The 27,392-nt window shown below is 47.2% G+C and overlaps 1 protein-coding gene across 1 annotated transcript in view; it reads left to right on the forward strand.

Moving 5' to 3' along the window:
* The window catches only part of ARHGAP6 (Rho GTPase activating protein 6), a 588,162-nt gene extending 566,880 nt beyond the window's left edge, over window positions 1–21,282 (forward strand). The window contains exons 10-13 of the mRNA XM_077144816.1: window positions 1,609–1,706; window positions 13,709–13,974; window positions 17,004–17,084; window positions 19,205–21,282. Coding sequence (XP_077000931.1) covers window positions 1,609–1,706; window positions 13,709–13,974; window positions 17,004–17,084; window positions 19,205–19,857 — 1,098 coding nt within the window. The 3' untranslated portion in view covers window positions 19,858–21,282. The remainder of the gene's footprint in view (window positions 1–1,608; window positions 1,707–13,708; window positions 13,975–17,003; window positions 17,085–19,204) is intronic.
* Window positions 21,283–27,392: the final 6,110 nt, after the last annotated feature.

A 27,392-nucleotide genomic window follows, 5' to 3' on the forward strand; every position in this document is an offset into this window, starting at 1 on the left:
TCAGGGAAGTGCTCATGACTTTTCATTGCCTCTAATGGAGTCACATGCCCATTGCTTGGGCAACCACAGTGGTCTAGGGAATGGAATGATAGATTGACTTTGACTAGGATACATGCTTCACCCTTGAGCTAAGTTTCAGAGAGCAGTTGGTTCTCCACAGGGAAATTGGTGTATAACAGTTGTTCAAGAAGAGAGAACTGGAGTCTTCTAATGGCCAACAAATGACCACTACAAAGGGGTAACAAGTTCCAACTCAAGTGATTGCAATTGGGATAGGAGAGAGAGGAGAGAAATAATAGGCATCTTGGAGACAGAATCAGGTAGATCTCCTGGCTCTCAATGGGAAAGGGGAGAAAGGGGAGAGGACACCGAAAGGCTTGACTTCAACTCTGAGATTTTGAGCTTGTGGGACTAGGGTTTGGCAATGTCATTCACGAAGATTTGGGAGGAACTAGGAGGAACAGATTCATGAGAAAAGGAAAGAATTTTCTCATTTTCTCATCCCTGTTTTTATTAATAAAATTGTTTCCAGCTTCTCAGAATTCCATACCAGTTGAGTTCTGCAAGAAGCAGGAGGGAAATTCTTCTACCAACCATTCATTCTCTGAAGGCTTGTCGCCCATCCCCCCAGTCTTCAAGGCCCTTCACTCCAGCAGGGGAATCAGACCATAAACGTATTTTTACCCAACAGTTTCTATTTCCTTTGGTTGGGTTACCAGCATCTACAGACGGAGAGCTGGATTCAGTTTTCTCTCATAGGACATTTCCACACAGGTGGCTTAGGGGGACGAGGCCAACTTCTGGTACACTTTGGATTGGGCTTAGAGAAATGTGTGACATTCGTCTATAGAACTCCAGTCGATGTCTCTCATGGAGTCAGGAAGAAAGAAACTTCATTGACAATAGACCAGGGCCAGGGAAGAAGTAATGGCAGGCATTGAATGATAAAGTGACTGGTGCAAAAGTAGTAGCCAGCACCATGTGATAACTCATTTAATCACCAAAGCGACCCTTTATGATCAGTGCTGTTTTTATATCCATTTAGCAGATGAGGGAACTGAGACCTAGAAAGGTTGTGTACATTGTCAAAGGTCCCACAGCTAGTAACTGGTAAGGCTAAGATTCAAAGATGGGCAATCTGGGTCAAGGGTCTGTCCTCTCAACTGACTGACTGTATATTCCAGAAATATCCAGGACAGTTGTAATTGATGCCTGTTGTCTTGGTATAAGTATAAACATGAACTCTAGAAAGTGTCCCATTTGGACAATAAGTTGTAGACATCCTACCTCTTAGCCACTTTATCTTGCTCATTCAAAGCCAGGAAAATCTGGTCTGAGTAACGAGGGCATCCTGGTGCTTAGGTGGTGTCGCCAGACATAAAAGGTGTGACAGTTTGGCTTGAACCTGACTATCTGATAATCATCCACTTTGTCCTAAAGATTCAATTGGCTGTATGAGTTTGTGTAGGTTTGATTTTAACCAGCAAATCACTCTACTCTCTTATGATTTTTATGGCTCTGTTGTATGCTATTGTAAAGTTGCCAGTGATGATAGTTTTTCTCCTTCCAGAATGGTTTTACTGATGTCTCAACGTCTGGCCCCTCCAGGTTCCCCCGGATCTCCAGAACGAGGTGCTGATCAGCCTGCTGGAGACGGACCCGGACGTCGTGGACTATTTACTCAGAAGAAAGGCCTCCCAATCCTCGTGAGTGGACCAGGTTTTCCATCTTCCAAATCCGTGTTGGGGATTTCTATCTCCATTTCTGAAGAATTAGAAAGGTTTACATAACTCTACGCATGGTGACCCGAAGTGGAATTTTGGCAACTTTGTGGCAGATCTCATTAGTCTCCCTAACCAGAAAATGCTTCACTCTTACCAATCCACTTACTGAACTAGAAACCACCTTGTGAGATTTTTCTGCTTCGTTTTTGGCTTTCTCTAGCCCCTTGAGATCTTCTGACTAAGCTTACTGAAAAAAGGAGGGGGGGAGCACTAATTTGCTGGCAAAAAGCTCAAGGGATTATGAAATGATCAGTGATCCTACTGGAATCCAGATAACTCTGCTCAGAAGCCCATAAGGCAGCCCCTGAATGTGTCTTAAGGATGCAGCACATTACCAAACCGTAAGGCAGGTCTTAGCCCAGGTCTAGGTATCCACAGAGGTGGGTTTGCTTTTGGCTCTTTCAGAACCCTTTTGATAAAAATGCACACTGATCTCCACATGAGCCTGTGTTTGCCACAAGGAAAATGAAAGCGATGCTGCAGGCTATGGTTTGCTATCATTTTAGCCCCCAAAGGAAGAGCTCTGAATTTTTCCATGAGTCACAGTTCATGGTAATGGCAGCATACACCATTTGCCACAGAGGCAGTGTGCATGAGGGCTGTTGCCGCCTTTGGCAAAACCAATTAAGGAGATAGTATCACGTCATTAACCAGGAGCACTGTCACCACACCAGAGCTTAAATGTGTGACAGGAACATTGTCACCTAATGCAAGTATCATTTGCATTGCATGTTTAATCTATTGAAGTTCTAAGAAGCACATTTTCCCCATGTTTTATCACCTCTGACATGAGGATGACTCTTACAATCGATGGCGTGTCTTATTTTCATTTGTAGCATTTTTATTCCTCAGCCATACATAAAATACTTTGCCTTTATTTGATATCTCAGAAACAAGGTTTGGCTTTAACCCTTTACTAACCCTAACCCTGTTAATTCATTTCATTTAATCAAGGAAAAACGGTAGGTTATTCCTATATATTGATGTCGACTTTAATGAATTAATTTATATTTAAAACTACTCAGATTTTTTTAATTGTAGAATATTTAGGGAAAAATTGGTAGAAAAAATTCTGAGAGCTGCCAAATTCAGCTGCACTCCATTTCCTTCTCACTGCTGAGCAGAAAAGAGGTTTTGATTGGATAACCCTTTCAAACATTTTTTTAAAGTCCAATTCTGTACCCATCATTCTCAGGCCAAATTCTGGTTCAAATTAGATGTTCTGTCTGGATTCAAGCCTGAAGAGCCCCAGGTGAATGAAAATACATTCAAATGGTACAATTGGGCTGGCACTTCATGGTCCTGCTTTTCGTATTAGACCATTGGGCTCAGGTACATTTTTCTGAGATTCCTAACCCTCGTCAAGGTGGCAGATCCAGTTTAAGTGGACAAGTGGCTTTTCTTCCCGGCAAGTACAGGTACCACCAGCACTTTAGTGACCTCCCTCATTACTCTCCTCTGTGTGAGAAAAGAGACTCTGTGGTGATTCTATTTGTGACGCCTCCATAAGCTTCATTTATAACATCTCATGGGTGCTAGAAAGTTCATACCTAAGACACCCCTGGTTTCAACTGGCTGAATTTCTGTTATTCTAAGAGATCATGGTTGTACTTTAAAGAATGGTTGATAGTAGTGGTTTTATGTGATTTTCAAGTGTGCTGTCTGCATAGAAGTTGCACTGATAAGCAGTGAACCTTGATCCTCTGCCCTGCTGGGAAGGGGGAAGCGAGCATATTAAGCCCCAGCTCTGCAGTTGTCCAGGCTCCTCTGCCCCCTTGTCTCTGAAAGAACAAGAAGGAGAATTGTGAAGTCTAGGCGAGTTGACTCTAGACCAAGGTCTTAGGGGAGTGTCTGATCTCAAGGAGAAGGATATGAGCTCACAAATACCTAGAACAACCTCTGTGGATGGCAGTGTTAATGGTGAACAGAAAACATCTGGAGAACACTTACTTAGGAAGTAGGAGAAGAAGAAGAGACCGTTTTTCCCCTCCATGTGTGGGCCAAAGAATAGCCAGCAAAGATGATCAGGAAGTCATGAAATAAAAATATGTAAACTAATAAATACTTTGGAAGCTGGAGCATCCTACCCCTTGAGCCGTAGGTTGTCTTTGGGCCTTAAACATGTGTGTCTCAAACTCTACAGTGCATATGGACCACCAGGGAATCCTGTTAAAATGCTGCTTCTGAGTCAGTAGGGCAAGGGACCTGGGAATCTGCATTTCTAACAAGCTCCCAGTTGATGCCAATGCTGCTGGTTCATGATCCACACTTCGAGTGATGAGGCTCAAATTATCAAGCACAGTCTTGCCCTTAAGAGCTTGCTCACTTGTTGGAGGAGGACTGCAAGGGTGAAAATGGTAGGAGGCATGTTATAAATAGGTTTCAGGGTGCAAAGCAGTCTGTGGCTGAAACCAGTGTTCTCATGCTTGCCTGCCCACTGGAATCACCTGGGGCACTTGAAGAAATGGTATTCCTGGGCACCATGCCTAGAGGTTCTGACCCACCCGGTACATGTTGCAACCTGGGCACGGGGATTTTTACAAGCTCCCTGTGTGATTCTAAGAGCAGCCAGGGCTGAGATCCACCAACTTGGAACCACTGCAATGGTTGCTACATGCTTCCCATTCCCCGGGGACTTGAGGAGACTGCTGACACTGCAGAGGAGTTCTTTGTGCTGGGAAGGAAGGGAAGCCCTGCTGCAGACCATAAATCTACCTGGGGCTTGCAGTAAGGAAAGTGATGGGACCTGTAGTCACGGGGGTGGCTTCCAAGAATAAGAAGGATTTGCAGTGAGCTTTGAGGATGGGACAGCTATAACCAGTCCGGGGTGGCTGGGGAGAGCTTAACCAGGGCCTGGACGTAGCAGTGACTGTGTCAGCTGGCTGGGGGCATGTTCAAGAGGCTGGCCAGAACAGAGGACAGCTGAGGGGTGGCTGTGAAGTCAAGAAGCAGCGATGATGGCTAAGAGTGGTGACAGATGACAGTACCCATCTACCAGGTGGTGCTGGCTGCCCTGGCTTGTCAAATACCCATCAATAGGACAGTTTCCCCTGTGATGCGCTTGCATGGGTCACGCAATGTTTATGAGTTTCAGATCTGGAGCCAGACCAGCTGAGTTTGAAGTCCAGTTCCACTGCTATGAACTCAGTGGTCATGGGTCAGTTAGTTCATCTTGCTGCCTCAGTTTCCTTACCTGTAAACTAGAGATTGAAAGTAGCACCAATTTTATAGCGTTGTCCTCATAGGACAGTGTCCGGTGGAGAAGAAATGCTGAGTGAAGGCCAACAATTACTATCAGGTTGTTTGAATTTCATCATTTTGTTCATTTGCAACTACTGACCAAAGACCTGGGCATCACTTGATTCTACCTTGGTTCCCATGAGATAGCAACCTACAGAGGCAACACGGTGCAAGAGAGAACGCAGCCGTGCTGAGCTGTGGCACCACATCTGCCAGCAAAGTCTGCCTTCCTGGGCTGGCTGTGCTGGGCATCAGGGAGAGGGTATTGGTTCTGGAACAGAGCAGTGAGGGGGCAAGAGCAGTGACGCGGGGGCACGACGTGCTCACTACAGGCCAGGTATGTTGAGGGACAGCCCGGAGGCCACTACGTGTTGGCAGTAATGAGGACATGGCACTGCAGGAGCAGACAGAGCACTTGTCTTGAAGGCTTTCTTTAGTAATAACTCAGCTCAAAGACTGAGCATGAAGCTTCTAAAGGCAAGAATTGAAAAGAGGCACAGGAAGACGACCAAGTGGGCTCCTAAAATGAGCGCCGTTGTGCACCCTCTCCAGCACTATTCGCTCCCCGGCCCTTTGACTTGTTTCCTGAAACTTCTATCCTCTACAGCCAGTTCACATACCTGAGGGAAGCTTTAGATTCCTGTGACGCCAAGTGAAAACTGGACAAGATTTTCTTTGGAGGGGAAGGAAGCAAGTTTTCCAAAGAGCACAAAACCAAGAGCAAGAAGATATTTAATATTATTTCTGTTTTGAAAAAGATCAAACATTTACTGATTTGGGGTAACTTAATGTTTTGTTTGGGTTTGACTCTCCTTTCTTTATGCAACATCAGAATTGGGAGAGAGAGAGGATTCATTAATTTTTTCTTGTGCTTGTCTACTTACATTTTTGGCTTTGACCAAAAAAGGGATGCCGATGGGAGATTAGAAGAGATTTTTATTACTAAGGATGCAAAACTTCCAGGGATTTTTTTTTTAATTGCTTATCTGGTGTGTGTTTTTTTATTAGAATGACATGCTCTTTTGTTCAAAGATACTCAAAACAGATACCCACTCCCCTTTTTGATGTAGGGATGCAAGGAAATAGGGGATGAGAATTGAAGGTTAATCAAAGAGGATTTTGATTGCAGAAGTTTGCAATGGAACATCCATGCAAGGCAGTACCTAGGGTGAGGAGAGTGAGGCCCTCTCCTCAGGCACAAAATTTAGGGTGCGCCACCAAAGTTAGCCATCCAAATAAACACTACTGTAACACAATATCTGAGCAAATCAGAATTTTAAATATCGACTAGCACCTGGCTGAGCCATAACGGAGCCTGCAGCAAAAATTAAAATGTGTGCCCTTGGCTTAAATGGAAGCAAACTCAGGAATGATATTTTCAAAATTCACTTCTTTGCTTATTTCATTTTCAACCAAGAGAATTGCCATGTTTGACAATTTCCCTTGACCAAGTGACAATCTTAAATATGTTTTAATTAGCTTAAACTGAACTATAATTACTTTTAAAATTGTGTTTGGGCATCTATATAATATTTAAACTTAAAATCATGTCCTGAGTTCTAATGCATCCAGTTTTCAATTTTTCTAGGTATTTTTCTATGGCTTTATTGCTCTTGAAAAAAAAAGTAATCATTAAAAAATACATAAAAACATGTATATAAAGGCATGCATTTTCTTTTTGCTTTCAGCTCCTTAGGTCAGTAGGATTCTGCATAGAGGTACTTTGCAGAAGTGACATGAAAATCCACCATAAACCCATAGCTGGGTAGAGTTCCCATTGTCATCTGTGACAAAGTAACTAGCCCTGGCAACAGGTCATGTCATTTAAATGCATATTTGAGAAAAAGTATAAGGAAGCTTTGTGCTTCTTATGTCATGCCTCACAGGTTCTGCAGGAATGTAATGTTAATTAGACAAGTCAGGTGTAGCATCTTCCCTGCTATACTCTGGAAACAAGATCAAAATAAAACAAATTCACCTGCATTTGGGGAGAGGGCTCACGTGGTTGAACCAAACCCATCAGTATTAGATTTTATTGTTCTTAATTCCTTTAATGATGTACATAAAGGTTAAAAAAAAAAAAAAAGCAAAATTGGTGACCAGCCAATAAGGATCATGGATGAAGACCCATTCTTGTCCTGGAGAAGAACATTTCAGAGTGGGAAAATTACTGTTTTGTTTAGCTGGATGTTCATCCTGTCGAAAATAAGTATAATGTCTTCATTCTGGGAAAGCGTTAGGCTCTCCTGTGATACAAAGATATCCCATTTAAATTATCAAATAGGTCATCACAGAGGTCATTTATTTTAATCTTTCAAAGATCCTCTTACAAATGTCCTCTGGCACAAAACCATTCTGTTGGAATGTTACAATATGGACTAATTTTTTGTTTGGAGGGGGGTGGCAGATAAATCTGTAAAATCAGAGAGGTTCTCTGAAACTTTCAGAGATAAGAAATCTGACTTCATCAGATGAATATAATGGCAAGGAAACCTATTATTTTGCAGTAGCTATTGGTCTCAACTGTCATTCCCTTCCAGTTCCCCGGAAATTATGAAGCACTAACCACGCACACACACACACACACACACACAGACACACACACTCCATTCAAGAAAGCCTTCCAGACAGGCAGACAGTGTCAGAGAAAAATGTATTGTGGACTAGGAAATGCCATCAGGAGCAATTGCAAAGAATGTAAATGAGCCATCTTATGGAAAGTGTGTTCGAAAGAAAAGAATAATTTACCACATCACTCCTTTCTCCCAACACCCTTACTGGGACTCACAGTTTCTTTGTAAAGTTGCAAAATATTAATTTAAAGATGTTTCATTCGGCTCACTATAGATAAAGTGAAGCCGGCAGGGTTTTAGCTTTACCTGTCATAAATGCCTCCATACACCAGGGCTATTAGGAATGAATTAATAAGGGATAAAACTGAGGGGAGAAGTTTCACCAAAGCCCCCGGGCAAGTTCTGATGTCCAAGGGTTTGGCTTCCGAACCACCTGGTGGGGAATTTCAATCCATCTGGCTCCTCTTTGGTGTGGGTTGCATCTGGACCTGGGACTCCACCTAACAGCTGTTTTGCAGAATTGAACCTGATCAACCTGAAAGTCCTCCATCAACCAGAGCAGCTGCGGCGGTGGAGTCCTTGCTTAGTACTATTAAAAATGTCCAGGAAGGTGACATGCTTTGAGTTCCAACAGACTGAGGTTTGCCAGTTGAACGATCGAGCCAAGGATGAACCCAGCGCATGTCTGAAATCTCCACCAGTGATTCCTACTGGGGTGGCTCAGAGAGGGGCTGGGCTGGCAGCATCCGGTGATTGAACCGGAGTTTTCCATTTATCCACAGAACAAGTTCTGTGCTCCCGGCCGCAGGGCAGGCCTGCCCACAGTGCCCTGCCAGCGTGTTTACACCCTGACCCGGAGGCACCACGCTAAGGGTGAGAATGTGACTCGGTCTCCATGCCATCCCATGCTTGTTTTCGGGTCTCATGGGGAAGCCCACCATCATGGAGGCAAACTCATGTCAACTGGCAGCCCATCCACCCCCATCCATTAATCCCTGAGACCTAGAAAGAGAGATCACCATGGGCTTTTAGACTAGTCCTCATCCAGTGAACAACTGGTTAGAGGATCTTACCTAAATCAAAAACTTGAAGACATTAATATGTTATGTGAGCCCTGAACTCCAAACGGTCTTCTTAGAGTGGGGTCATCTTCCAGGGGAATCGTAGAGGAGACATTGGTGGCCGCTTGTCTCATTTGTCAGAGATACCCCTTCCTCAATTTGGCACCAAGTGTCCCATGGAAAATTGCTAACAAACTTCCTCCCGGGCTCACTTTCCCGCCGCTGTTCAGGGCTGGGAGGTGCGGGCGCGTGTGAAGGCGAGGCACACCTGGTGAGGCTCTGGGGCCGACTCGCAGCGGTGGTTTCAGCTCCCTCGGGGCGCCCCGATGCGGGCTTACCGGTGCTCTGCCAGCCGTAGCCTGGAAGGATGTGCTTCCTTTTTTCCTCGTCTTTCTCCCCAGGTTTCAGGTGAAGGGAGCTTTTCTTTCCTGCCTTCTCTTACCATTCATATTTCCACTGCACTCCACCTGGGTTTATTGCCACCCTGCCCTCTCAGGACTTTCTGGATCACGAGGGCTTGTTTTCTGATTGGTGACTTTTTATATGAAAAATCTGATGGAGCTTAACAGATTTCTTGATTTATACATTTGGCAATCTGCCTTTAAAGGAGAACATAATTTCCATAGCATTAGGAATGTCCTGGAAACTAGGGATAGAATAGATTTTGAAGCAGAAAATGAGCAGACACGTGAAGCATAGGTACAAAGTGAAGGGCTCCACCTCATCAGGGTGTGCAGACCTCACCAAGGCACACGTGCTCTGCAAAGCCCTCCCAGTCCTGCTTGCAGGTCCTGGGAAATTTCTGCGGATTCCACTCAGCCATCCTCATTCTCTCCCTCTACTCTGTGTCTTCACCTCCCATTGTGTGGTATCAGTGGACTTACGTGGGTGTATGTGTAGATACAATGGTAGATGTGTATTATAGATGTGTTTATGTGTGTGTGTGTGTGTATGCGTGTAGATGTGCTTATGTGTAGATATAGTTGTATGTGTGTATATATGTGTTTGTGTGTGAATATGTGTAGGTGTTCATGTGTATTGTATGTGTGTGTGTACGTGTGTTGGTCCTGGATTTGCTTCAGACAGGTTTAATAATAAAGCAGCAGACACTCCATCTTTTCTAAATCCCTGACGGCCTGTGATGTGCAGTAAGCGTCCTGAGGAGTGAATGAAGCAGTTCGGTTTTGGTTCTTCTCGTGTGGGAAAACAATTCTTGGAGCTGGGTCCTTTGGCAAATTCAGCCCCCACCTTACGAACCGCTTCTGAGAGAGCAAAATGATATACGGGAATATGGCTGAAAAGTTTCCAAGGGCCTTTAAACTGTTTACTAACGTTGGATACTTTTATCATCAAATCACTTTTGGAAGTGTTGTATCCCCGCTGTCTCTACCACAGGGCATGTTTGGTGGTCATCTCATCTCTCTTGGTCATTTAGAGGCTGAGATCAGGAGCAGGGAGTGTTGCTAACAGTTGCTTAGAGCACTACGGGTCACATCGTGATTTCTGCATCAGTGCCACCTTCAGGTTCTCACAGGCAGAGGGTGGATTTTGCAGAAATGTATCTCACAGAGCTGTCTGCATACCCTCCCAAGGCCAGCAGCACTGGCTGACTGAGAAAGGCAGGTGTCGGCTCTCCCCGGGTGGCCCTCTGCCCTCTGTCCTCGACTGTGACTCTAGTCACCCCAAGGTTCAGGGCCTGTGTCCACTGAGAGATGTCACATCCACTGCTACCCCCAGGCCACGGCTGTAACCCCCTTCCTCAGTCCCTCCCCCATTTGGAGCCCTGGCTATGGTCATTTGGGTGGCTTGGCATTGGAGAATGAACCAGAAGCAGTGAAAGGTGGGTTGGCCTCCCCTGCCCCCTCTCACCTTAATGTGTTCTGATCCACAAGTTAAGTGTGCTCAGTTGTCAGGATCCCGCTCACTGTAGAGAGAGGACTGGGAGACCACTGGGGCCGTACAACCCCTCACCTTTGCCCCGTGCTGGCCTCAGCGCCCCCAAGGTCACCCCCTCCTAGACCACCACGCTCCCACCCGTTGCCAGCACCAGGACCTCAGCCACCATCCGTGGTCTCCGTCCTGATCGGGCCCTTAGTGCACTGTCAGAGGGGGGATTGAGAGAGCCCTTGTTATCAGTGCTTCTCAGACTTCCGTGGGCTGCAGAATCACCTCCAGGGCTTGAGACCTAAGTATGCTCCCCCTCCCGCCGCCATCCCAACTTTCCCTTCTGATGGGCAGAGCAGACTACCTGCACTGCAGCCTCTACAGTCCTAGCTGCTGTTACCATCTTACTATTTTTTCTAATCTTATTTTTTAACATGGGGCCCTGCATGCTCATTTTGCTTTGGGCCCCATAAATTATGTAGCCAATCCTTTCAGGAAGTCTAGGATGAGCCCCAAGACTGCATTTCTAGCAAGTCCGCAGGTGACGTGGATGCTGCCCCCGGAGGGAGCACCCAGAGATTTGGCAGAGTCAGCCTGAAGGACAGGGGAAGGCATTGGCCCCTTTCGGGAGAACCCCAAGTGTCCCCAGAACTGAGACCTAAGAAAATTTCTTCCATGGGGTCTCTTACTTCTACTTGATCTGATCCAATCATGTATATGAAAAAATAGGGCACCGTCTTCACTTAATTGTTATTGTTATTTTTGTCCTTTGCTTTGCGGTGCTTTTTTGCCAAACTAAATGCGCTCGAGAAGCACACTGCCTTTTCAACACTCCCCGCCAACAATTAATGTAGGTAGGATTCCCCTGTCTGTACAGCCCATCAATCCAGAAACAATTTTTTGCATCACCTTGCAAAACTATATAAAGTAGAATGATATCATAAAAAGCAATTTGAGAGACTGGAGCAAGGAGAACAATGGAGAGAGCCATAGGATGAAGCCGGGGTGTGTAACACACGGAGATAGGCTGCATGTGCAATGCACCAACTCAGGCGGGACCCCGATGACTCTGTGCCTTTTAGCAGACATGGCAAAGAGAGATCAATTATTTATAACATGATTCATAGTTCCATGGGTTAACAGTAACCTACTTGCTCTGTAGAAACCCTAACGTTCCCGGAACTGAGACGTAAGAAAATTTCTTCCATGGGATGTCAGTCTCTGTCTCTGTGTGCATAACTCCTGACTGAATCTACAACTCACAACATTTTTTTTTAAGTATTCTCTTCCATATATTTTGGAAGACAGATGAGCAAGATATGGGACAAAACTGTTGGGGTCCCGTGAGCTCAAATATGACCTTCTAAGAACTTCCCTCCCAATCTGATGGCATGAAAAACATTTGCACCCTGGAAGGTTGTTTTATTCGGGTTAATGAATTGACTCTTTTTAAAACATCCTGCAAAGGAAGGCTTTATGCAGCCACTACTACTGACTTAAAACCGACGTTTCCTTCTTGATGAGTAGCCATAAGGTGTTTTAAATAATGACTGGAAACATTTCAACAAAGCAGGGAAAGCAAATGAGATTACCCCAGCAATAGGATTTCTAGCTCTGGTCGGAAAATAGAACCCTGACTCAGTTCAACACATTTTATTTTTCTCATTTTCATAGTAAAATTTCCTCAGAGTCCATGACGACAGACACTTGTCTGTCTGTTTTGTTTTGTGCTCCCTCAGCTAAAATTAGTGAGGCTCTTCCCCTTTAATTAGACATGGTGATTAAACACTTTTTTCTCACTTTCCAGCAGAAGCTGTAAGTTCCTTTTTTGTTTTCCTTCGAAGCCTACAAGTCTGGAAAATAATCCTCCACAGTTGTCCTCTGGCTCCCTCCCATAAGATTATCTGACATCAGTTCAAAGATGAGGCAAGGAAAAGGCTTTATTTATTCCATGTGGGTAGAAAATGTCCACAGCAAAAAGTTCTCGAGCCCCTGGACGCTGCAGCGTGAGGCGAGGCAGACCTCAGCCACTCAGATGTGCTCCCCTGGAGGCTCATCCCTGCTGGAGACCAGAGAGGAAGCTCGAGCCCCTCCAGTGCACTTTGTCCTTGTCACACACACAAAACCATCTGCTTCGGAAAAGACTGTTCAGACATGGGTTTACCTTCTTTTAGGAACACAAAGTACTTGTTTTGAAAAAATTAAACCAAAAGAAAGAAAAAGCTAGTACAGAGAAATGTAATGGAGTGGGCGGGGTATGGGGTGGGGGAGGACAAAGGAAGGGTCTGGAACTTTTAATCAACCTGTGATCATTTTCCTTTAAGATGTTGTCAGGGCCACTGTTTTGAGGAAGGTAGAAAATAAAGATGTTTCAAGGTAAGAACTCACACCCTCTTTCCATGTTCCTGAAGTTCTTGTTTTCCTGTCCTGCTTACATTTTCATTGTCATTTCTGTTGCTGTGACAACTCACATGTGTACAAAACTTAATAGATAGTCGAATTAGTATGTCAGTTTGTAAACGCGCTAGTGCCTACGAGACTCAATTTAGATGTATTTAAATACGATGGACCACAGCGATGGGCATGTATTTATCTGTCAGCCACCATTTTATACATTGAAAGTAGAATTCCCAGCAGTAGCATCATGATCACAGGAAGGATGGACTTTCTTACCCTAAGTATTTGGGGCGGGGGGAGGGGTGCGGGGAGGAGGCGGGGGGGTGGAGAATGGATTTCAAGTAAAGTTTCAACTGTAACTTCATCTGAATTACTTTTAATTCGGTATATAGAGGAAGGTGGAAGATGTATTTGCCGGTTGTTCCTTGCTCAGGGGACACTGGGCAGCATCAGACTTTGATTGTGAAATGGACACAGGCATTCTTCCAAGAGCTATTTCATCGCCGCCCCTTGGCTCACTGGAGGCCCCTCTCCGTCCCTCGCGCCCCCCCACCCCGTTTCCTGTGGCACCCGTTGAGTCATCCTGCCCTCTGCTGGCCATCATGTGGAAGCTTTCACCTTAGTTTTGTAGCCGTCGTGGACCATTGCTCCGAAGGTCTTTTTGTTTCAGCATTCTCCTGTTGTTGTCTGTGTAGCGGCTCTGATGTTTGACCCTGCTCACTAATTGTTGCCACACACTCATGCACCTCTAATTGTCTCCTCGTGCCAGAAGCCCTGACATGCTGCGGTCGGAAGTGTCCTTTTCCATGGGCGGGAGACACTCGTCTACAGACTCCAACAAGGCCTCCAGCGGAGACATCTCCCCTTATGACAACAACTCCCCTGTGCTGTCCGAGCGTTCCCTGCTGGCTATGCAAGAGGACGCGGCCCCGGGGGCCTCGGAGAAGCTCTACAAAGTGCCGGAGCAGTACATGCTGGTGGGTCACTTGCAGGCAACCTCAAGGGAAAGTTCTCCTGGACCGAGGCTTGGAAAAGGTATCCAGCACTGGCCAAATCAAGTGCCTCTCCTATTCTGTGAGTGGGAGGGTGCGGGGTGCTTTGGACCTTCCCTTCCTTGCGTTTGAAGTTGTTCTGTAATTCATCGAGCATTTACTGGGTACCTGCTGAACACTAGCCTAGAGAAAGAAAGGAGTGGCGAGTTAGAGTCCCCTACTGTCCACAGCCCTAATCTCAGACACCCAGGGAGCACACCCAGCACGCACCTGGAGGAAACAATCCCATTCCTGGTTGACTCTTTCCCTCCAGCATCCAAGGCACATCACGTATCCTGCCCAGTAGGTTTGGGTTGTATATATGCTCATCTAAGATGTCACCCACATATTGATATCACTTTTATAAATAGAACAAGGTCAGCCAACTGTATAAGAAGATGGCATTTTCCAAAGATGTCTCCATGGGAGATTAACATCGTTAGACAAAATTAGGTCAAGTAGATTTGGGGGCTACTGGGCAAACAAAGCTAACTGGTTTCTCTACCCCACAATTTTTCAAATTCTTTAATAGGCTCTTGGGCATTATGGATTTCCATAAAGGGGCTGAGGGCATGGCTTACCGCTATTCCCAGACTGATTTGACCATGAACTGTTTCATTTTGTTTTTTCCCCCAAAGGGGAATCTCACAGGGCCAAAGCTCAGCAGGACACTCTATAAGGAATAACTGGAAAGCCCAGTACAAAGTCACTGTTTCATGTAAATTTATAATTTAATCTGAAAAGGCTTTTTTATTATTGGTTTATTGTGGCATCTTTGTTTTTATTTCACAAATGTGCATGTCAAAAACAATGGAACATTTTTAACTGAAAAATTAACCCACATTCCCAGCAGGCTTAACATTTATTTTTGAAATTCTTACGTGTTTTTGCCTCATTCTTGTCCACATGTATATATAACTTTATTTATTTGTTATCGTCACAGAGATGGTTTTGAACTAAGCTTATTTTACTTAAAACCATATCATCAACATTTACCATTTTGCTTAGCTTATTTTTCATCCTGTTACCCATTAAGTTTGTGTCGGATTTTTTAACCGTTCCTTTTCTGATGTATATAAATGAGTTCTAATTTTTGCTCTTTTAAATTACAGTTAAATTCCCTGTATGTTATATTCTCTACCAAAAAAAAGGCAATCTAAAGGAAATTTTGCTATTATGAAATGACATGGTACATTCTGGTTTCTAAATGCAAATTCAGAGATATTATTAGACAAGTTCATGCCATGAAACCTCCACTCCTTCCTTCCTGGGTCTTTGCCTCACAGTCGATTAGCAGCTGGGCTGAGGTACCCATTTCTCTCTCCGTTTCCCCAACATCTGTGGCAAACTCTTATCTGCTGCTTTGCAGCCAGGGGCGATTTTGCCCCCAGGGTACATCTGGCAACCTCTGCAGACAGTTTGATTGTCTTAAATGGGTGGTGGTGACGGGTGCTCCTGGCATCTGTAGGGGAGGCCAGGGAGGCTGAGAAACCTCCCACATGTGCAGAGCCAGCCCCCGCCACCAAGAGTCAACCAGCCCCAAGCATCAGCAGAGATGAGGCTGAGACTAACCTGTAATTTTCTCCCTGGAGATATCTAAACCAAGGCAACAAGAAGCAAGTGGTTTTAGTGTCCAGCAATGAGGGCACTAGAGCTGGAGAGAAAAACCCAGATTGTGATCTCTGCTTTCCATTTTCCACCTTCTCTTAGGAAAACTGAGCCTGATCACAGTATCGAGCCCAGAGGGTTGAGTTAACTAGTGCTTAGCCATAATTAACACCCAGCAATATCTGCTGTGTACCCTTTGGTCTGTTTCTCACCCCCTCCAACTCGTTCCAGCCTCATTTGTAAAGTGGAGCTGATAATAATGGGCCCTAATGCATGGGCATCTCTTTGGGATTAAACGAAGTGATCAAGTGAACTCCTGAGAAGCACCCAGAAGACATTTGCTGCTTGGAGTAGTAGTAATTGCATCACCCTGTTGTAGCGAGCATAAGAGATGATGGGAATGCTTAATATAGCGGTTTACTCTGTAAATATCTGTGCACATACTGGAGATTTGTGAAAGAATGTCTGGTAGGAGGGATGAATCTGCGGATGCCAGTAGGGGGTAGTCCATGCACAGCCCCTGTGGTCTCGCCCTCTCAATGCTAATGTGGCTATAGCCTAGAGCCTTCTGCCACCCATCACACCATTGTGTTCATTTCCTGTTGCTGCTGTAACAAATTACCACAACCTTGGTAGCTTAAAGCAGTACACATCTCTTTTCTTACAGTTGTGGGGCTCAAGAAGTTTAGGATAGGATTTCAGAGGCCCTGTGTACCCTTCTGGAGGCTCAAGGGGATGATCCATCACCTTGCCTTTTCCAGCTTCTAGAGGCCGCCTGCATTCCTTGGCTCACAGCCCCTTCCTCCATCTTCACAGCCAGCAACATGGCATCTTCTCTCCTCTCTGACCTCCCTCCTCCCTCTTGTAAAAACCCTAGTGATTTCATCAGGCCACTCAAAACAAGCCCCTTTTCTTAAGATCCTTAACTTAATCATATCTGCAAAGCTCCTTTTGAATATAAAATTACATATTACAGGTTCTGGGGATTAAGGCCTAGGCTTGTTTGGGTGACCATTATTCTGCCTCCCGCAACCGTGATATCGAAAGAACCTTTTTGTGAGGCCCGAATGAAATAAGCCTCCTGAATCAAACTCTGCTTTCTAATGCAATCTCAAATACAGTACTTTGCACAGAAGAGATAGTCTACAAATAACTATTGATTTTTTTACATGGTTTTATTCCCACACCATATAGTTCATCCCAAGTGTCTAATCCATGGCTCTCAATATAATACAGAACTGTGCTTTCATCGCCACAGTAGTTTTTAGAGCATTTTCATTGCTCCATTTTTGGAGCAAAAGCCCCCTGCCCCTTCTTCCCCCCACCAATGACACTTAGCTTTGGCTTGGTGCCTTTGATACCCATGATGGATTTTTGTCTTTACATTTTGATTTTGTTTTATCTTTTTAAAACACTTTTTCCTAGATATGTCAGAGGAGCCTTTCAATATCTGGGGAACTTGGCATTCAACGTTAAAAAGTGGATCCAAAGACCCAGGAATGACAGGTGAAGTATTATTTCTTAAAAGAGTTTTTATTCCATTTATTTTTCATTTGTTTGGCTTAATATTCCCCGTATTAACATCATACACAGGCTTGCCAGACAATATTTGGAAAATTCTTAAATTAGTGGGAAAAAAAGAATAAACATGCCCTTAGGGTTTCCACCCAAATCTGTCAATTTGGGCTATATTTCTTTCAATTTCCCTTGCAAAAATTTTTGAACATAGTTATAATCATTCTGTCTACACAACTGTCTGTTTTTGTTTTTTCACTTTCCTTTTCCAATTATTCTCCATTGTCATTTTGATGTAGTGCCTGGGCGCATATTCATAGTCTGCAGCCCAGTGCTGGGGGCCATGAACTTGTCTCCATTGTTGTACTAAACTGTGCTGGCACAATCTCTTTTAGGTAAAAGCTTGTTGTTCGTGGTTTTTGTTTTTTGTATTTCAAATTATTTGCCAGTGACATTATCCTTTAGTGGTGGTGGCTGTTATTGTTTTTACCTTTTTTTTCCCTTTGGACATCTGGAAATTTTTTATTTTATTTCTTACATAATTAAGTCTGCCCCTGTCTCTTTTTGTGAATTCTTTCATTAAATTACTCTTCAGGTAAGTATCTGATAACCAGTCCTCTGCGTTTTTTTCTTTTATATTATTTTACTGTTTCTTAACTCTTTAATACATGTGGAATATTCATTGATATATAGTATGAAGTGTTTCTTTGGTTTTATTGTTCCAAAAAATAACATATCTCCCCCTTTCTTGTTATTTTGTAATATCTCCCATGTTGCATTTTTAAGATTTTCTTTTCCATATCACATTTTAAAAGCACAGGCATATTTTGATGTGATGGCTCTAGCTGCTTTCAGCACTCATGCAGCATCTAAGTTGAACTCATTGTATCTTATGAGGCACTTTGCTGCTTCCCCCCCCCCCCCCCGCCAAGGATAAGCTCTTCCAAGATGCGCTGGTCTACTTTCCTTCTCCTGTTTCAACTTTGACCTGTCTCTGGGTAAATGCTCTTACCAAAAAAGGGGGTAGGGGTAGGGACTTGTTCTCTTTCCCTGCCTACCATTGAAAACATGAGGGCAGGCAGATGCATTGGAAAATGGCAATCTGGGGACATATGTCCCAAGAACTCATCATTTGCCTTTTTAAATGCATTGTTTTTCTCTCCCTTCAATTTCCTAAAGAAAATATATATATATCAGTCAGGGAAGGGTAGTTGCTGTCACAAAGAACCGTGAAATGTCTGTGGCTTAACCTGTTACAGGTTGATTCCTCTCTCATATCATGGCCCAGTGTGAGTTGTGCAAGGCGGGGAGGGGGTGGGAGGGGTGCGGAGAGGGAGTGTGTGTGATCTGTTCCATGAGGTCATTCAGGGCCCAGGGTCCAGCCAGCCACTGGCGCCACCATCCTTCGAGGCCTTGGCACCTTCCATGGTTTGTCCGTGTTGGGCTGGTAGTTGAGGGGGGGAGAGAGCAAGGGGGACCATGAGTGTGTTTTTTTTTAACGAGACCAGGTCTAGAAATGGCTCACAATACACATCCATCCCTATCTGTTGGCCAGGCCTCATTTACATGACCCTCCTGGCTGCAAGGGAGAGTGGGCAGTGTGGTGTAGGAAGGAAGGGGAAATGGTTGGCTGAGCCACAAGCCCGTCCTTCCCGCAGCGGTGGTGGTGGAGCATGCACAGCATCTCCTCTGCTCATCGTCTTCTGACATCCAGTGGAGTATTTTAGACTCAGTTCATTTACTCCGGCAGGTATTGTCAACACCATAGCACATGACAACGTTTTAATTTGCACCCCCTCTGGATCGCAAATTGCACTGAACCAGAAGGCACCGGTTCCTTCACCTTCTGGGCTCAGAAAAGCTTTCACAGCCACGTATAGAAGGGGACCTTCCGGAAACATAGGTTACTTGTGGGGATTACTTTATCTAGTTTCACAGCGTAGTCATCATTTCTTTCACCAGGCAGATTTCTTTGTTCCTTTAGGCAGCCGCCGCTAAGAGGGTCCTGGACTTTCTCCACCTTAGAAGTGGGCGGTGGGAAGGAAAGCGCAGGAAAATGCAGCGGGCCTGCCACCGTTAACGCCATCTCTCGCCCTCTCTCTGGCTTCTAGGCTCCTATGGAGACATATTTGAAAGCAGCTCCCTGCGGCCCGGGCTGTGTTCCCTTTCTCAGGGGAACCTGTCCCCGAATTGGCCTCCGTGGCAGGGCAGCTCCGCAGAGTGGGACGGTGGGACGCAGGCCGTCGGCAGGACTCGGGCCCCGGCGCCCACGGCGGCGGGCAGGGCCCACGCTCCGGTGACCCGCGTGTGCAGCCCGGCCCACCCCCGGGGCGGCGGCCCGGGAGCTGCGCAGGGCGCCGCGGGCTCCGAGCAGGCTGGGACGCTGGGCGGGGCCGGCGACGGGGCCGACCCCGAGTGCGAGGGGCCTTGGCCGCCCCCGCCAGCCGGGCCCCCGTGCCAGGGACCTCGCGAGCGCGGGCGAAGCGACAAGAGGCCGCCCCCGCCTTACCCCGGCCCGGCCCTGCAGCCCCCGGGGCCGCCGCTGTGGAGGCCGCAGGAAGGCCCGGGCGCCGCGGCGCGGGAGGAGGGCGGCCAGGGCCCCGCGCGGCCCGCTCTGCGCAGCGCCTGCTCGGCCGCCGCCGGTGGCCACGGCAGCCAGCACCCGGGCGACGCCAGCTGGCGGGACTGGCAGAGAGAGCGGTGGCAGATCTGGGAGCTCCTGGCCACCGACAACCCCGACGGCCTCCCCGAGACGCTGGTGTGAGCCCCCCCGGCCGTCCCGCCGAGCCGCCCCCTCCGGGAGCAGGACGACAGCGGAGGTTGGACAAGTTGGACACTCGCTTGTTTTTCTTCTTTTCCACTTTTAAGAAGCAACACTAAGGAGACTCAGTTCACCGACCCATGTAGAGCGCTCCGACCCTCCGGTTCTCCGCCGGCTCCGCCGCGTAGCCAGCCTTCGGGCCAAGCACACGCCCGCGCGGGCGGGCCAGCCCGTGTACAGACCGCCCGCCATGCTCCGCCAGAGGGAACAGCTCCGCCTTCCGTATAGCTACCTAGTTGTATTTATGTGTCTCCTGTTTTGATTATTGTATATTCTGTACCAGGTTATGTATGATAATCGTATCTATTCACAGAAAGAAAACAGAAGAACAGTGTTTTTAATCACTTCACCTCTATTAAGCGATGAGATATACTAAGCAATGAAATTCTGTAGAATGTACTCGAACGTGCACAAGCGGGTTTCTGTGCTTTTGCCGTAGCCTTTGAACTGTGGGGTGGGGTGGGGTGGGGTGGGGTGGGGGTCAGCCCTTCCGTACCTAGGAAAAACATTAAAAGTTCCCCCAAAAACCACACTAAAATGTGAGAAGCCATATTTTTATATAGTAGTGAGATACGAAAGATAGAGTTACTGAATACTTTTTCTTACAGAATGTTGGAAGGAACATATTCCATTTGACACGTTATGAAATATATTCTAAGAATCTGTTTCGAAAGGATTCAGTTCATCAAACAAGACAAGGGCCGCACCTGAGAGTCAAGAAAGAATAATTAAGTTGTCCTTCCCATTCTAGGTCAAATTCAATTTTATATAGACCATATAATAATATATATTTATAACGTATAATTTCTATGTATTTTTCAAAGCTACAAACTGGAATGCAGCTATAAAGTGTTTAAGAATCTAAATAGGGTATTCAAATTACAGAAGAACACATGGTATTCCCCCTTTGCCCTGTAATCAGTATTAACCAAATAACATGCAATGCTTTATAAATTAAATCATATTTGGGGGGAGAAAATTACAGCTCTGTACTTGCATTGTGCCAAAGGCTGAGAAAATGTTTTCTTCCGTAATCTGTGGTTGTATTTTTAAAATTTTGGAAGTCCTTCGACTGCAAAACCACATTTTGACCAGCAGGTGGCGATTTGCTTCAGTATTTTATGAGATTTATTTCGATTCATAAGGGAAAGTGTACTATAGAGACAGAATTTTTTATAAAACAGTACTACTCTTAATTTCCATGTTGGTGATGACATTTTCAGTGGTGTTTCTTAAAGTTCTGTCTTGTGCCATAATGAATAAAAAGTTAAGCAAAAGCCTTGTTCCCTGGCATTAAATCTCATGAATGAACTCACACCCCATTCTGGGCCTATCACTCGCTACCCACAAGTCCAAGTGCAGTCAATAACGGTGACACTACACACATACAGCCAAAGAGCTTGTGGAATCGTTTGTTGCAAGTAAAGGCTGACATCCTCAAATGTTCCTGAGTCGGCAGCTTGCTACAGAACCAGAACTCAGGTTTCCCACCTGACAGACGTGTGTGGCCCAGATGGGGGGATGGCTAGGGTGCGGTCGGGCCCCGCCACCAGGTCGTCCCCGGGAGGCTCTGCCAGCGGGCCCTGAGTTCTCCCTGGCTGCCCACACTCTGTCAAGGCTGTACACAAGATCCAGAGCAAACACGACTCGATTGTGGACCCCAGGTCACCACTCTGTGCCACCCACTCTAACCCTACTTCTCCAGACCCTGGTCCTGCCAGTTCCTTCTCTCCTTCCTGGGCTGGTGGTCTGCCTGACTTAGGGGACCCTTCCCCGCCACCTCCTTGCCATTGGATTCTTTTTAAGAAATAATTCCAGATTGCATGGCCCCGAGGTTGATGTCTGTGTCACAAAAGGTAATGAAAGGAATGTCCATCTGTTAATTGTCAAGTCAAAAATAGCCAGTTCCAAGAACTGAGGGCTCACAATATTTTTTCAGTAACTGAACTGAGCTGTGTTACTCCCCCCCCACACACACACACACCTCCTGGGTCAGGAATCACGTGCGTCTCTCTTTCTCTGTACGGTTTCACCCCGGTAATGGTTTCCATAGCTGAGTGAAAGTTTGTCCCTTAGATGCTTTCATCGTATAGAAGATAAGCTGTTTTTAAAACTCACACAAGATCCAAATATCTGAGTGGAGACTGAAGTTCTTTGTAACACATTGTAAATGATAGAAGACATGACAAGAAAGAAACTCAAACTCTTTCAACTTGGACTAAACTCCTTTAACGGGTTGTTGGAATCATTCATTCCTCATGCACAAAGAGACCCTACAAGCAAGAGGAAAGCTCCCTGTGGCACAGATGTCTCCGCATCTATGAATAATAAATCATTATTTTTGTGTCCCTGGAAATGCGGCAGGAATAGCCAAATGTGAATTTTTCTTGCCCATCCAAGTAGCTATTAACATACGTTTGTTGTGGGTTTTTATAGGAGAAGAAGAAAAAAAACCTCTTAGACCAATGGAGTTTGTGCAAATGAGGAAACTTCTAAAGAAGCCCAGCTTGCTGCTTTTCTTATGCACATTTTAATACACATCTGCTTGACAGAGAAACCGTAGAGGGGATTAAATATAAGGTGATGTCAGGACATAGTCCAGGCCTGTGGTGTATGTCAGTCTGATAAGCAAACTACAGGAGGTGCAATAAACTGAACTGAGAAGAAAGGAAACAACCAAAGAAAACTCAAACAGGGTTTAAAATAAGTCAACATCTCAACCGGACAGAATTTAAAAACAGGACAAAACAGCAAATGTTCTTCAAGAGAAAAAAACATACAAACCAAAGGCAAATTCCCATAAACGCTGGAATTCTTCAGCACAGCCAAGGCAATGGATGGAGTCGCGGTGAGATTGAACTGCAGACCGTGGTGGCTGCGGTGGAGACCACTGACCCGGTGTGGGCCTTAATTCACCAACAGGCCCCAGCATCAGCTTCCAACGGAAAGCCCCCAGGAGGGTGCTAAAAGGCCAGAAGATTCTCGAAGTTCAATTCAACCAATATCTGCCAAGTCTAGGGTGACCAGCTCATTCCAGTTTACCACGGCATCCCCAGATTTAGCACCGAAAGCTCCACGTCCCAGGAAATCTCCCAGTCCTGGGCCATCTAGGATGATGGGTCATGTCCCCACTGTGCACCCAAGACTGGGGCCTGCCTGCTGGGGTAGGGACAGGTGGGATGGGGACGCAGAGCCGGCTGCCTTGGTGCCTCTGAAGTAGGGGCGCCAGATAAGATGCAGGACACCCAGTTCAATGTGAAGGCCAGATAAACAACAGATCATTTTGGGTATGCCCACCCCTTATACTATCTGGGATCTACTTACTCCAAAAATAATTTCATTGTCCCAGATAGTGCATGGGACATACATATACTCAAAAATGGTATAATTTTTGCATCCTGAATTTCTGCTTGCTAAATCTGACGACCCTAATCTCCAGTTTTGGTGTCCTACCTGGACTCCAGGGGCCTGCTGGGCAGCCTCACTCACTGTCCCATGGGTGCCTCAACCGTCCAGAAGGACTCACCGTGCACCCCAACTTCTATCTCAAACCATTTTCTCACCAGCCACCAGTCACGTCCCTGCCCAGGTTGTCTCCCCGTTCCTGCCCCACAGCCCCCCTGGGTTCCCTGTCCTGTTGACTTGGGTACGTGTCTCCTGTTCCCCCAAGCCCCTCTGTCTTGGTTCTCACCCTTTAGCACCTTTTTTGGATTCTGGCAGCAGCCTTCCCTCTCCTCCCTCCCACCTCCCCTGAAGGCTGCCGGAATATACAACCTGCCACAGGCACAGGCCTGCTTACTGGCACCTTCTCCCCTACAGGGCTAAATCCACACCCCTTCACGGTAACCATCGAAACACCCCACGCTCCTGACCCAATCTACCATCCAACCCCACCCCTCCTCTTCCCTGCATGGCACCCGTATTCAGCTTTGTGTGGACAGCTCCCCATTCCCATGCATGATGCACTTTTGCACTTCTCTTCCAGGGGCCTGGAAATTCGTGATTATTTTTGTTTGGGACCCCCATTTTCTTTTTGCACGGGACCCCACAAATGGTGCAGCCAGCCCTGGCTCCCGTTCTTTGCTGCCTGAGGGGAGGCGTCCGGTCTCAGAGCAGGCAGCCTTTGGTCATCAGGGTGATGGAGCTTGGGTCCCAGGAGGTAAAGGGGCCTTTCCACAAGCTCGTGGCAAGTCAGGATCAGGGTGCTGGTCCCTGGCTCCCCTCGCATGCTGTTTCCCCTCTGCTGTGATTCCAAAATATAAAGTGAGAGCGCCCCTTGCTCCTTCCCATAGTGTGGGTTGTGTTCCTGAAGTGCAGTTTATGAAATACTTCCCTACTTTTCTTCTTCCCTTCTGTGTTTCTATGTCTTCTGTCATATTTTTAGACTTCTTACTTCCCAGTCCTTCTTTCTCTGCGTTTCCTTCAACGCGTCTGCTTCCCTTGCCCAGTTCCAAGACGGCAGTGTGGCGGCGGGCCAGCGGGAGACGCGGAGGCCGCGGGGCTTAGGGAGTGGACCCCAGGCGGCCGCGGGGCTGGGGCTGGGTGGGCAAAGTGGTTTCTTCTCTCCACACGAGGGAGAGATTTGGAGGAGTCAATGAATCTCCATGCAGGAAAGAAACACGGCGAGGCAGTGTCCCCTGCCTTGCTCCAGTCGGTAGCGTCACTTGGTGAGAGACACAGGTCCGGGGTGGGGGGCGGGGGGCATAGGCCCTGCCTAGGGGCCTCAGCCCGGAGTTCTGGGCGCCCGAGGAGCCGCCCGCCTCTTTTGCCCTCCTGGCGCCTTGTAGGGACGAGATGGCTGTGTTGCCCGCCTCTCATCTCCCAGAAGCTGCTTGTCACCTCCCTCGGGGCGGCCGCCCTGGGCCCCGAGCATTGCCAAGCAAAGGGCGCCAACACATGCGGCGGGGCGGGCTGAGCACCCGGACGCGGGGCCGAGCTGGCCGGGCCCGCGATCGCTTCAGCCCGCGATCGCTTCTCCCCGCGCCGCCTGCCAGCGTGAGCAGAGCTCAGCCAGGATTCCCGTCCACCCGGGTGGGCAGCTGCCGGGCAGGCACCACGAAAGTGTCTTTGTTTAAAGACCACCTCTGACATCAAAGAAGCGCCCAGGATAAGAGGGTTTATTTCTGCCACCCAGCTGGGGAGGCCAGTTTGATCTTGTCCCATTGTCATCACCCTCAGACGTCACGCGAGAAGATGGATTTTTCAAGGGAAAGGTTTTTATATTCGAACAGAAAATAAAGGTGGAATGATGTGACAGTCCAAACCGAGGGGCCGGGGGACTTAGAAGAAATGAAAGGCAAGCAAACTTGGCTTTACATTGAAGAACCCCTTTCCCATTTCCTACTTGGAGCTGTGACCTGGGGATAAGGATATATGTGAAACTTGGAAATACACTGCAAAGATGGGGCTGGCGGAAGCTCAAAGGATGCGAGAGGAGACATGGCGCTCAAAGCTTGGTCCCTGGACCAGCAGCCTCAGCTTCATCTGGAGCTTGTTAGGAATGCGAACTCTCAGATCCCCCACCCCACCCCAGGCCTATTGAAGGGGAAGCCCTGGGGCTGGGGCCCAGCAGTAAGTCTTAGCGAGCCCTCCAGGGCACAGCGATGGTGGCAGAAGCGGGAGAAGCGCCCAGCTGGAGGAATGGCTAAATTGAGCCACGTGGACGGGGCAATGGCAGCAGGATCGAAAATGTTGCTCTGATGCAATAGTTTGAACAACAGCAAATCATGCTGTCAAAAAAAGGCAGATGAAATCATAAAAGGATTGCATGTTATGATGTTATGTTTTAATTTAAAACACATAAATGTAGGCGTTCTTGCTGATCTTTGCGTGCAGCTGGGTGGGCCAAAGGCAGACCAAGTTGTCCTTCTGACGGAAACCAAACCACAGCCGAAATGCATCATCGGCGACTCCACGTCCAGTTTCTTTTTAACAAATTTTAGAAATGACTGCAAAGCAGTGAGCGAAGAATTATTCTGGATTTTCACATTTTCCCAACCCTTCGGAGTTTCACAGCAATATTTTGGTGACTCTCCTTTAAATCCTTTCAAACCATTCATTAGTACTTACAGACTTGGTCTATGCATTGCCACAGTATTGTCTTTTGTTTTCTTAATTCAAATACTTAATTAAGCTCCCGACTCCTGTGGGGGTCTGCAAACTGCTAGGGATTTACTGAGTTTGAGATTAGGATCACTTTGTTGGGAATGTTTTCCTTTGGGGTGATTAAGCCACCTGGGGCCTGTGAGACTCTGGAGGGGGATAAGGACCTGCCTAGTTAGGAGCCTGTCAGGCACCTGGGTAGCAGGGTTGAGAGGGGAGGGCGAGGTCGGCGAGATTGACATTTAGAAGAGTTAGGATCTGATACTGTCTTTTATTTCTTTTCATACCCTGCCATCCGAGTTGTTTTGCTCTGCAGTTCTACAGCTCCATGATTAGTTTCAAGGGGGCCAGGACCCAGGAGGCAGCGCCCAAGGTCGGCAGCTCAGTCAGGGCCAGTCTGGGCCAGGCACCCTTTAGCAGTCCCGCTGCGTTCCTCCATCAGCCCCTGGCGACAGCCGATCTACTTTCTATCTCGGCCTATTCGTCAGTTGATGGACATTTGGGCTCTTTCCAAGCCAGCACATTTGATAAGGGGAAGGGAACGCAGTGGTTAAATGAGAATTAGTGTAGGCCTTTTAAGAGAGCTTCCAATGCTGTAAAAACTAGTTTGAAGTAAGCTTTCAATCCACATAATTTTCCCCTAGTTTAAAACTTCGTGACCAATAGCATGGCGAAACCCGGTGCACCCTAATGTGAGAGAAGCAGGCCACCCGAAAAGCAAAATTTTGGTCTGATAGGAACCTTTAAGGTAATTTGTGGAAAGCAGGGCTTACAGGCCTAAAGTGACTTGTCCCAAATCCCCCAGGTAAGGCATACACTCAGAACGGAAATGCAGCTCTCCAGTCCTCTCCTATGCCATGATTACCTCCAGATGTAAACCGCAGCCTAAGAAAGGGCTCCAAAGGAAGGGGAAATACTTTAATGAAACGAGAGCTAAGGTTGGGATTTTAAACCACCAAGAGAAATCGCCCTCTGGCGGGCGCTCGGGCTGGCGCGGGGAGACGAGGCTGACCCTCAGCAGGAGGCTCGGCCCGGGACCCAGGCGGCGCGGGCGGCCGGGCGGGGCCGTGGGAGCCGACCTTCCAGCTTCTGGGAACCGCTGCCGTCGCGGCCCCGCCCCGCCTGGCCACGTGACTCCTGAATACTTCCCAGGCCCGCGGCGGCGCGCCCCTTACAAATACAGCCGGCCAATCCCGCGCGGCGGGCGCCGCCCCGCCCCTGTCCACTTCCCCGACCACCCTCCAGGCCCCGCCCCTGCGGCGCCTCGGGATCAGGTGGCCTCTGGGCGGTGCGTGCGTGGGCCGAGGCTACCCCCAGGCGCTGGGAGGAGGCGAGTTCCCTCCAGCCTCGCCGGGCGCTTTGTCTTGCTCTGTGTC

The sequence above is a fragment of the Tamandua tetradactyla genome, chromosome X (genome assembly GCF_023851605.1).
Source record: "Tamandua tetradactyla isolate mTamTet1 chromosome X, mTamTet1.pri, whole genome shotgun sequence".
NCBI classification, from domain to species: Eukaryota; Metazoa; Chordata; class Mammalia; order Pilosa; family Myrmecophagidae; genus Tamandua; species Tamandua tetradactyla.